Here is an 11,227-nt window from a genome sequence, read left to right as displayed (position 1 = left end):
TCAGCTTCACGTCCATGTTGAAAATCTTGTTCTTCTATGTCACAAAAAGGCCACTGAATTTCACTGAAGTCAATCTCATAGTTACACCTAGTTACCAGTTATGATGTCCATTGTAAGCTGGGGTCACAATTGGTCAGCTGACCATGTTACTATACTATGGTATTCAAAGCATAACTGACTCATTTAGGCAAGGCACATTTATCTGTAAAGCACACACTTTATATCACAAGTTAAGTAAATTATTAATAAAACAGTGAAGTTTAGACACCTGCAGTTCAAGATATACTTGGGTGGCACTGAAATATTCTCCATGTTTCATCTTGACAGAACAAGCAGGTGTGATTAATAATCTTCTAATATCGATGAATGCCTGCCACTGTTAAGTCTTCTGCCTGTCAAGATAAAACTATCTAGAGGATAAATTAAAGTGATCTTTACCAGGAACTATTAGGTAACTGTAGGTGTTTATTTTGGTTTCCACCTAGAATGGAGCCTTGGGGAACTGCATCTCATTTCTGTCAGATCTGATGTTTAATTATCAGTGTAGACACAAAGTAATTCATATCCTTCAGACAAACATTCAGACCACATCTTGTTTGCATTATTTTATTTTGTGTAAGTAAGTATGTGTAAAGGCATTTCTATACATATAAAAAAGATGATGAGTGTGTCTCTTTCTTCCTGTTCAATGAGTTGTCAGTGGACTCTGCCCCATAATGAAAATGATCACATAACCTGTGAGATTAGATGAAAGAGATAAAAATGATATACAGTTACCCCAGTGCCTCTGGTGACATTCACACCCAAATTGCAAATTATAATTAACTAGTACAACTTTAAGTTGTTTGTTCAGGAAGATCAGTGGAGAAACAGGATTCAATTTACCTGCATGTCTCCAACTGGAGAATGGAGAATATTTAACCACTAACTGTTTCCTCAAGTCTCTCTTCAAGACATTCATGAAAAGTTAATTTGAGACATTGCAGTTTAAAAATGTTTGTGTGTAGTGGGGGTTTATTGCAAATTTGCCAAGAACTTAGACTTTATCTCTAGAACTAAGTGACATTGGGCCTAGACTTTAGTTGTATATGTGTATATACTGGTTAATAATATGGTCAGAAGTCCTCACTGTCATGTCACAATACCTTGTCAACAGATTGACACTGTTTGGTTTAATGTAATATTTTCTCTCTGCTTTAAAAGGCCCCAACACGCATTTTAGATTTTGTAGAGACAGGTTACACTACTAATATTAAAATCCAAATTTACATAAATTCATCACAAACACAGTGAGGATAAACCAAATACCCGACAAACCACAGCAGAGAGTGTTTCAGTTCATCCACCTGCCTCTTAGGCAAAAGAAAAAAAAAATGAAACGACAACTTCACGAAGGGAATTTTTAATTTCAAATAAAGCAAAACACAAAAGACATATCATAGTTGAGTTAATATTAATGCACTACTGTGCACCTTTTCTTTAGCAGGTTTGACATCTTTTTTTTTCCTAATGACTCGAGAACAAGCACATTTATTTAAGAAGTACAAAAATAACAATTCTGTACAAGGAATTCAAAGGGAGCATTCACGTAATCAGCTGTCATCATTATGACATTCATCAGTGCTGAGAAATGAAAAAGAAACAAACGGAACTATCACTTAAGTGTCAAAAACAACCACTGAGGATAGCATTTTCTAATCTTGCACAAGGGGGAAACATTTGTCCATTACTATGTCTTTAAATGTGTGTGCTACAAAATGTATCATAAGAATGAGGATAAATTCTAGTGTGAACAAAGGACCAATGTTACAATGTCAGTAATGATAAAAGTTAGTTTTACAACTAAATTATCTACATACACTTTTGAAAAATGTAATTTGAGCTTCATAAGAACTCTGTTGTCCACCACAGAGGTCTCGTAATAAATCTTAACTTTAACAAAGTTATTCATATTCAGTTTCAGAGCTTTTGCTTCAGCTTCCATGGCTGTAATATACATGGTAAGTATACGGTACGTACATTATTCTACAACTATACTAATAAAATATTAACTTACTGTATTGATTACAATAGAGAAGGTCACAGGCCGCATACCATGTCATTTAGTAACAACACTTAAAAACTGGTAAGTTAAGCTCATTTCAAAGGTATTTAAAGCCCCACAATGTAACCTTTCTCTAACTTAAAAATAAATCTTCAAAAGCATTTTGATGGGCCACTACCTTTGTGCCTCATTCATTCCCACTGCATCATCTATACCTCATCTTTTAAACACAGGTAAACCAAAGGCAGTTGGAGCTGGAGTTTTAAAAGCACACGTCTTTTGGAAAGTCATTTGACCCAGGAGTAAATGCTAATTGTGTTCATTTTCTATAAAGCCAGACGTTATCGGGTGTTTATCGGGGTTTTTTGACCAGTGTGGAAGTGACTTAAACTGCTCAGGAAGTTCAAGCAAAGTCACTCAAAATCATCAAAAATCTACTTACAATTTGGCAGTAAAAGTTAAATAGTGCTGCTTTAAGAGATATGGTTAACTTTAATTACTTCACAAGAAGACCACTAAAGTGATAGATCACTTTTTATCCTGCAATTTTTCCCATCTGTATCAAGGATATAATCGTGGTTGCACATTCATTAGTTTTACAGTAGGCACAAATGGAAACACAAACTGCACACAAATGCACTTTATGCGTCCCGTTACGAGTCTGTGCGCTAAAAGCTGATCCTCTCTTCATAAAGTGACAACACTAACAGAATGCCCCACCCACAGATAAGGCCGACGCTCTGCAGCACAAATATCAGCCAGGGTCTCTTGTTGCTGACGTGAATCATGGTGGGGAGCTGGAGAGACACAAAAAGAGTAAAAGGCAAGTTACGATCCCCTTTGTTTATATATCGTTTACATGTGACTGTCATTCACTGAAGGTACACTGAAGCACTCACCATATCAGCCAGTCCCACGTACAGAAAGAGTCCTGCAGTGATGGCAGCTATCCACTGTTTGGTTGCCAGGTCAGTGGCAACTGACAGAGCAATATAGAGGCCAATAAATGAGGTCATGGCACTGCCGATGTTTAAAAGCAACGCCTTGCGCACAGACACACCACTGTGCAGCAAAATGGCAAAGTCGCCTGGAGAGAAACGGAAGCAACAGGATAATGACTGTAAAAACCATTTAGGGAAAAAACAGATCAAATCAGACAATTTGGTTGTTTTCTTTACCCAGTTCGTGTGGTAGCTCGTGGCAGAGGACAGCGATTGACGTAGCCAAACCAGACTTCCATGACAGGGAGAAAGCTGCACCTATCGCTAAACCGTCTGCAAAGTTGTGGATCCCATCACCGATAGTTATCATGTAGGGCAGCAAACGCTGTTCTACACAGGCAGACACGCAAAGTAGTAGTTATAGTGAGGCAGACGCACTAATGGGGGCCTTTATCACAGCTGGGTGATGTCATTCTTGTTTTTGTGTTTACTCACTTCTAGTGATCCTCAGGAGTCAAGCTGAAGGCAACTGGACTTGCTTAAAACATTTGACCTCTCGGATGAGCGGTGAGACATCTTCGTCTTAACTCAAGCAAGTCCAGTTGCCTACAGTTTACTCGAGAAGATGACCATGAGCTGGAGGGCTGAGAACCTTCACAACCACTCACCTCGAGTGCGCTCTTTTGACTCTGACATTGTTTTCTCATCTTCATAGCCAACCTGAAATGAAAATGTGGTCTAAAATGTAACTGGAGCTTAGATATTTAGTAACACACCCTATTATTGAGCATATTTACCACTAATCTAAAAAGGTTTTGATAATACACTGTTCTGTGCAGGTGAATTACTGTAAATACATGTGTCTTCATATCCTGGACCAAGACCCCTCATGTCCATTTTAGATGTTATATTCCAGCTGAAATTATAATATAACTCACCAGGTCTGCTTTTGAGGTTGACTTGTTTTTCTGTGTCCTTTCCTGTTGATACATCTCTAAAACCCTCCCATGGTCACAGTGGTGAGGCTCTGCTTCTTCCTGAAGGGGAGGAAGAGGGAACATGAGATTAAATACGATAAACGGAGGACAAGTAATCACACAGGTATGAGGAAATTCATCTACACGCAACACAAATGAAATAAAAATACAAAATGTTCTGTATTTTGTACTCAAAGCAGATTCAGATTCTGATACTTTGATATTCTTCTTAGTTTTATCTGTTCAAGTGTGTTGTTCCCTTTTGTCGTACTTACCGCATGATGGTGCTGGTGATGGTGGTGATTGTTATTCTTATATGCGACGAGAGAGAAGATTGTTTCCATCAGGTAAAAGTAGTAAATCCCGGCCAACATGACCAACATCTTGTAAATGTAGTCGGGAGTTTCCTCCTGGTGACTGTGGCGTGCTTGTGTTTGGTGCTCGTGGCCATTGCCGCCGTCTGAGTGCACATGTAAACCCAGAAACTGGACACGAGAGCACAGAACAGATCAAGCTCAGCATACTTCATAATTGTTTAATATTTTTACTACAGGGATCCAGTTTTGCGGTGTTTTGTCTTAGAACTTGATGCACTTGTTTAAATCACTCACCATGGGCAAGAGGTGCAGTAGAGCATCTCCAGTCAGAGAACCCACAGCCAAACTGATGCAAAACTGGATGCACAACTGGAACATACTGGTGCAGTACGTACACAGCAGCAGCACGATGCCAAACATGGACGTCAGCGTAATTAAGGCATTGGCGAGAGTTGCATAGAGGTATCCTTACAAAAGGAACAGAGGAAGTTGTCAGCGTTGTATTTTAGACCAATGAATCAGTCGGCCAAGTTAATTTGGTTGGTTTTGATTTTTGTTCTCAGGAAGTTTAAAGTATAATTTTTTTTCATCCCAAAGTTTCACTTCTAAGTTCTTTAAATTTCTATTTTTAATATTTAGTTTATACATGTTTAAATAAATGCTTTACGTAAGGACACTGTATTAAAATTTAGATTGGAGAGACAGATAAATAAAGGGCGTTCAATGAATATTTATTTAGATTTAAATGCAATATATGTGAAATGGTGAAGCCATTATATTCACAAAATACTTGCAAACTATGGTTATGTTCTGATTAAGTGTTTTGGTTTGTTGTGCCATTCACATGTTGTCATTGTCTTGTCTCCTCCTCATGTGATCACTGTCTGTGTTCTATTTGCAACTTCTACAACCAGACACAGAGGTAGGCAGGTTGTAGATCCAGGGCACACACTTACTCTCAGTCATGGTGAGTCCATCTGGCTTCACTTGCCCTGTGTTGTCCACGCAGGCTCCGCTCAGGATCTGCTGGACGAGTGAGGGGCTGAGCCGAGCCATGTCGGACCGACCCAGATCAGAGCCATTGGCCGTCGAACCAAGGATCTGGACCAGCTCTTCGGCAGAGAAACAGTGCTGGGAGAAGTCAAAGCATTGGTTGTTAGACACTGATGATCTGAGAGGTACTGTAGTGAAAAGAAATGTGTTTGCTCTTCCTAACTATTCTGTGTGTGTGTCATCACAACCACTGTGGACTTTCCCTTGTGTTTTTCTACAGGCAATGAAATACAGTAGAAAAAGACTTAATATTATTGACCTGTTAAGGTATTTTAATCAGTCAAAGACATTTCAGCACATCGACATGGTCAAAACAACCCGCTGAAGTTCAAGCATAGGATCAGAACATGGAAGAAAGGTGATTTAATGATCTGAAAAGTTCAGAAATTGATGCGCTACTGGGATTTTCTAGCTCTACCATCTCTAGTGTTTGCAGAGAAAGAAAAAATATCCAGTCAGCAGCAGTTCTCGTGGCAAACATGCCTTGTTGATGCCAGAGGAGAGTGGCCCTGACAAAATGATGAACGAAAAAGAAGGCCACAGTAACTCTAATAAGTTGTTGCAGCAGCAGAAGACTACACCAGCTGTCGCTCTTGTTACTTTATTATGTGTCATATGTTCTGAATGACCATTAAATTATTAACTTATTAACTAAAAAATAGGTTAAAATGACCATCATACAAAAGGTGCTCTCTGAGATCAACTGCTACTGCCTTCATACACATATTGTTACTAATACAGTATACATTATCTTAGAATCTTATAAAAATTAAACATGTTTGTATTGCTGTTTTAGATGAGTGATGGCTAATAAGTGTTGACTTTTGTTCCTCAGGTTTTTCTGCACTATATTTTGGCATGAAGAGAGTAGGTTAATACCTGATCCCAGGTCGAGTTTCCTCCGTCTCCCTCATGATGTCCGTGGCTGCTCCTCTTCCTCCGCCTGGCACCACTGTGATCGTGATCCACGTGTTCATCCTCATGGTCGTGATGGTCGTGATGGTCGTCATGGTCGTCATGGTCGTGTTGTGGCCCTAGGTTCAGACTCCACATAAGAGCCTCCAAATCTGCAGAGCAAAGAGATGATGTTTGTTATTAATAGGATCTGGGTTTTCCGGTGATCACAGTCTCTCTCTGTGCATGTATCTTTGCCCATGTTTGTTTGTTTTTAGATTCCTGCAGGACATTTACCTCTGACAGTAAAGTTCTCTGACCCCACATGATCCATGAGGTAATCCAGGAAGTAGCTCTCCTCAGGCAGGGAGGAGCTGATGAAGCAGTGACCGTGCAGAGCATGATACAGTACGCGGCCCAAAACTGCGCCCACTTCCTGCCCCTGGTCAGGTAATGATGCATTGACCTCTGCCATGATGTCACTGGCTGAGACACAGCTCTAAAAGGACGGAGAGAAAGAGTATGAAGTTTTACAAATAATCTCAAAAACAAAACAAACACACTTCCCAGCATATGCTTGACAGTTGTGTAGTCTGATGAAAGTTTAAATTTACATTTTTTCTGTTATTTTTCTTTTTTTTTTTAGGATGCTTTCCAGCATAGACAGGTGTCTTTAATGCTGGAATAACGATCTTTCCACTTAAAGGACATGTATGCACAGCAGTAGGAGAGCCCCCTCTGTGTCTGAACTAACCTGTGATTGGTCAAAGTCTCCTGGTGAGGATCCAGATTTTCTAACTCTCAGAACCCAGAGCAACAGAGGTCCAATTCTCTTTATACTGAGACGTTGTTTCGAAAATTTTGCCCATGTTAAAAATACATGTTGAAGCTAGTAAATTTCTTTATGAACAGAAACAATGCAAGATTATTTCGTTTGCTGCACCCTTTGTCTGAAAACAGGCTCTGTCGAGCAAAACTATCAAACCTAAATGAGGGAGGGAGTGAACAGTAGTGCAGAGGTGGTGCGAGGGCAAGAAGCGTTTATCTCTTCAAACGGCTAAACAACCAGATTTATTGAGCAGTAGAATTCACTCCTGAAACTTTTCGTGGGTGCCTCTTTGTGTTTTCAGTAGGGCTGTCAAAGTTACGCATTGATCGTTGCGATTAATACAGCCGGGATTTACGCGATAAGATAATTTAACACGTGTTGCATACAGGATAGCAGTCATCCATGTTGAGCCTTTATTTTAAGATGACCTGGTTGGCACTTAGGCCTCTTTGAGTCTCTTTGAAATCACATAGTTCTATGTGTAGTTCTGTGTTTAAAAAGTGGAAAAATCTTAATTAATCTGATTAATTTGGCAACATTTTATGTAAATTGTGATAATGCTGGTTTGTTGGACGGATGGCGGTGTATTTACTGTACCTCATAATTCATTTATAGACTGAGGGTTGCCTCAAACTATTTTGCTGTTGTCTTAAACTTACCTCACTGTGTAACGGCTCATAGTGGTGGTGAATCTTTTGAAGCAGTGTCTCTAATCCATGAACGTCCATGTGTTCAAGGTGGTGGTGGGCCCCACTCGTTTCATGCTGATGTTCATGTTCATGTTCATGTTCATGATGCTCCTCATGTGTGATCTCGTGTAGGAAACGTTCAGTCTCCTCACCCCACCTCCCCTGCCGTACTGAGGTGCAGACCAGGTCAGGAGCAGTCAGGTACAGGACGCAGCCTGCAGCAAGGTGAGTGAACTGAGAAACACCGATGGTCACATTTTCACTGCCTTTTCCAGTTTCATCCTCCGCGTGGCCGGAGTGATTGGTGATGAGCTGGTGAACGCCGCCTGGTAGATTGCACTGCACACACAGCAGAGCACATACACTGAGCAAAATAGAAAAAAAAGCTACTACATACTGAACATCCTGCAAGAACTAAACCAAAGTTGCTCCATCTTGACGTCATGTTAATTTGATCTTTTCACCATTTTATTCAATTTACATATATTTATTTATTTTCAAATAACACAATATGACACCATAAAATAGTGGCACCCATCTGTTTTGACCGAGAAAAAAGCTGAATACAGTGTCTGATATAACTGAATATTTGTCATTTCCAGTGGCAGAAATTCTCATATTTGATTCAAAAACTTAAAATTAGGAAGTGATTCATTTTCTGCTGTGTCTACATTTTTGCTGTTTATATGAGAACGGCTGTATAATATGAACTCGCAATGTCAAACTGACATTATTAGGTGGGTCAAACATGGTTTATTATTTTACTATTCATTTTATTATTGCTGTATCAGGCATGGATTACCTGTGATAACACTCTTCCCTATATTACAATCTGAAACTCCCTATTGGTATTGTCAACCATGTTTTTTTTTAGTTTTTCCTCATTCACTGAAGTTGTACAACACTTATACTTATTAACCACACACAGTCCACTCAAGCAGATTACGTCTGATGTGGGAAGTTCAAGGACTCCCACTCCCACTTCCTGGTACAGTGAGTTCATTAAAGTTGACTGTTAACACCTAAAACTGGTCATCATCAAATAAGCACACAATAATGACCATGTATTAAAGTTAATACGTCTATGTACAATAACACACTTGATGCTTTGATTGTCCCTTTTGTCAAACATTTGTTCAGATAATGTGACCAATCGTTGATTTGTGAGGATTTGCGCTAATTCAGTATTTTATATGTATAATCATTACATTGAAATAACTGGTGAAAAGCCAGAGACTGAAAAGTCAGCATGACTTCCCAGCTTTGCAATTTGTTATTCTTATGTGAATAGATTAATTATCTAAAATGTATGACTAATTTAAGGAGAATGTTGTTTCATACCGTAGAGAGATCCCTGAGATCCCAAATGTTAAACAACCTAAATAAAAACAATTAAATTGGGCCAGATTTGTGTTAAACTTAAGTTCTGTTGAAGAACCAACTGAAAACTAAACTAAATGTAATGTGTATGATTCATGTATATTCAAATATAATACAAAATATTTTGAATATTTTCACATATTATCACTATACTGTATGTATTTGCACAATGCTTTTATAATGTTACACACATAAGCGGGACAATACAGCATAGACTTTGTGCTACCACCATTACTGTATATAAAAATGGACATAAACTATACACACACGTATATCTACACACACGTATATAAGTCTTGATCAGGCTTGTAAAGTTAGTGACTTTAAAGTGACATTAAATTTAAAAAAAATTCAGAACTGCATATATACATATATGTATGTGTATACATATATATATATATATATATATATAAACACATATAACACAGTCTACTGTATGAAACTCTTTTTTTTTAAAGAAAGTAAAACAATAATAAAAAATAAAACTGCATGAATTCTGAGATTTAAGTCACAAATCTGAGATTAAAAGTTAAAATTGTGATTTAAATCTCTGAATTTTTGGGGGGAAAATTGTGGCACTAATACTCTCCCATAGAAATTCTGTTTTAATTGTTTCCCAAAAACATTTCACATGTGGCACTAATCCTTTTCCGTATGTGTATTGCTATATATATACACTGTTTTATATTTAATAAACGGAACTATTCCTTCATCTATGATATCATCGCGGTCGTTGTTTCTACAGTAACTCCAGCAGACTGATATCTTTTGGACCTTGCCCTCTCTCTCACAGTAGAACCGGCTTCTCGCCACACGGCTCTTCGTAACCTGGCGGCCGAGTTAACCTAATAAAACGTACCTTTTCACACGGCACTTCGCCGCACTGCACACGGTTCTCCAGTGTATTAAAGAGGGTGTGAAGCGACTCCCAGGTCAGAGACTGCTGTCCCGGAGACACCGCGCTGACCACGTCCCTGTAGACCTGCTCCACAGCGGGCGATCCCGATACAGAAGCGAACACTCCGCAGAGCGCGAGTAGCGAGAGAGGAAACAGCACAGAGGAAAACATCTTAAAACTTTCTTTTTTCCTTTACTTTTAAATCACTTATTGTTTAAGGTGGGGTGCGAAACTGGTGTAGAGGCTGATGTAGACCCAAGGTATTTCTACAGACTCTCTCTCAGCTGATATCAGTTTAAAACCATAGCACTTTCAGTGAACCTCGACTCTGGATTGTGATTGGCTGAGACCTGGCTGTGCTGCCCTTTACCTATCTATTAAACCTGGTGTCACCTGTGGGGGGTCACAACTCCACACCATCAACGCCTTTGGATTTCTTTCTTCTGTCCTCTTTTTTCTTTTTTTCTTAATTCTGCTTTCATTCTCTTGTCTTTGCTGTTCATTTCTTTTGTTGCAAAGTTTAATCAGTTTGTTGGTTATTGTTGATAAGGAGTTGAACGCTGAGTTATTGTAATAGAATGTTACTTCCTGTTAGTTAAATTGATAAAGACGTACTGTAAACCGTACAGGACCCTGCTATAAGTCAAAAAAAAAGAAAAGCTAAGTGTACACTTGTGGTTTCACAGTTTGACACGTAGTAAACAAAGTTATGTGCTCTTATTTTGTAACACTGGAATTCAGTCAACATGGTTGTATTCAAATCCAAAACAGCATTTGTTGTTCCTTTTTAGCTTTTGAAATCAAACGTGTGCCTTTGGCTGTGTCCATGCAGTCACACACATTTAATGCAACTCTTAAGGGAGTCAATAAAATAACATAATTCTAATCTCTTCCAAGAGTAATTGCACATACTCATGCTTCTAATTAAAAAAAACATGACAGCTGTCGATTTGTTGTGTTTTTTTCAAGAGAAAGTTGTGAGTGTGTGTGTTAACACCATGATAAAATACAGTATGTACATGATGACCCCAAGGATTTCATAATAGAGCCAGCACATGATAACTTATCAAGTGACGTTGTACAAAGATACAAGCGTTTTATTGAAGGGTTTAAACCAGGAAAACCCACTGTCATGTTTTTTTTTTTTAATGACGTTCAAACAAAGATAGCTGTGCAAGCGTGTGTCTGCACCGTGCAACCACTAC

General features: G+C 38.7%; 1 protein-coding gene across 1 annotated transcript; it reads right to left on the bottom strand.

Annotated features, from left to right (window-relative positions):
* Nucleotides 1–1,386: 1,386 nt before the first annotated feature.
* LOC131447795 (zinc transporter ZIP4-like) lies at nucleotides 1,387–10,497 on the bottom strand. The gene is made up of 12 exons (XM_058619845.1): nucleotides 9,984–10,497; nucleotides 7,715–8,083; nucleotides 6,524–6,725; nucleotides 6,212–6,399; nucleotides 5,236–5,410; nucleotides 4,574–4,746; nucleotides 4,238–4,447; nucleotides 3,924–4,022; nucleotides 3,654–3,705; nucleotides 3,223–3,375; nucleotides 2,944–3,131; nucleotides 1,387–2,841 (listed from the first exon to the last, which is right to left on the bottom strand). The coding sequence occupies exons 1-12, from the start codon at nucleotides 10,191–10,193 to the stop codon at nucleotides 2,713–2,715; spliced, it is 2,148 nt and encodes a 715-aa protein (XP_058475828.1). The 5' UTR covers nucleotides 10,194–10,497; the 3' UTR covers nucleotides 1,387–2,712.
* Between the last annotated feature and the right edge of the window lie 730 nt (nucleotides 10,498–11,227).

The sequence above is a fragment of the Solea solea genome, chromosome 20, assembly GCF_958295425.1.
Source record: "Solea solea chromosome 20, fSolSol10.1, whole genome shotgun sequence".
Classification (NCBI taxonomy): domain Eukaryota; kingdom Metazoa; phylum Chordata; class Actinopteri; order Pleuronectiformes; family Soleidae; genus Solea; species Solea solea.
Note: the sequence above shows the minus strand (reverse complement) of the source record. Positions and strands in the feature narration are given on the sequence as shown.

What these genes read in the sequence shown, in the direction of transcription:
- LOC131447795 (XM_058619845.1), bottom strand. Translation starts at nt 10,193, where the DNA reads ATGTTTTCCTCTGTGCTGTTTCCTCTCTCGCTACTCGCGCTCTGCGGA. An exon ending in GTCAAAAGAGCGCACTCGAG is followed by an intron (nt 3,376 to 3,653) that starts GTGAGTGGTTGT and finishes CTGCCTGTGTAG; the next exon opens with AACAGCGTTTGCTGCCCTAC. An exon ending in CGAGCTACCACACGAACTGG is followed by an intron (nt 3,132 to 3,222) that starts GTAAAGAAAACA and finishes GTTTCTCTCCAG; the next exon opens with GCGACTTTGCCATTTTGCTG.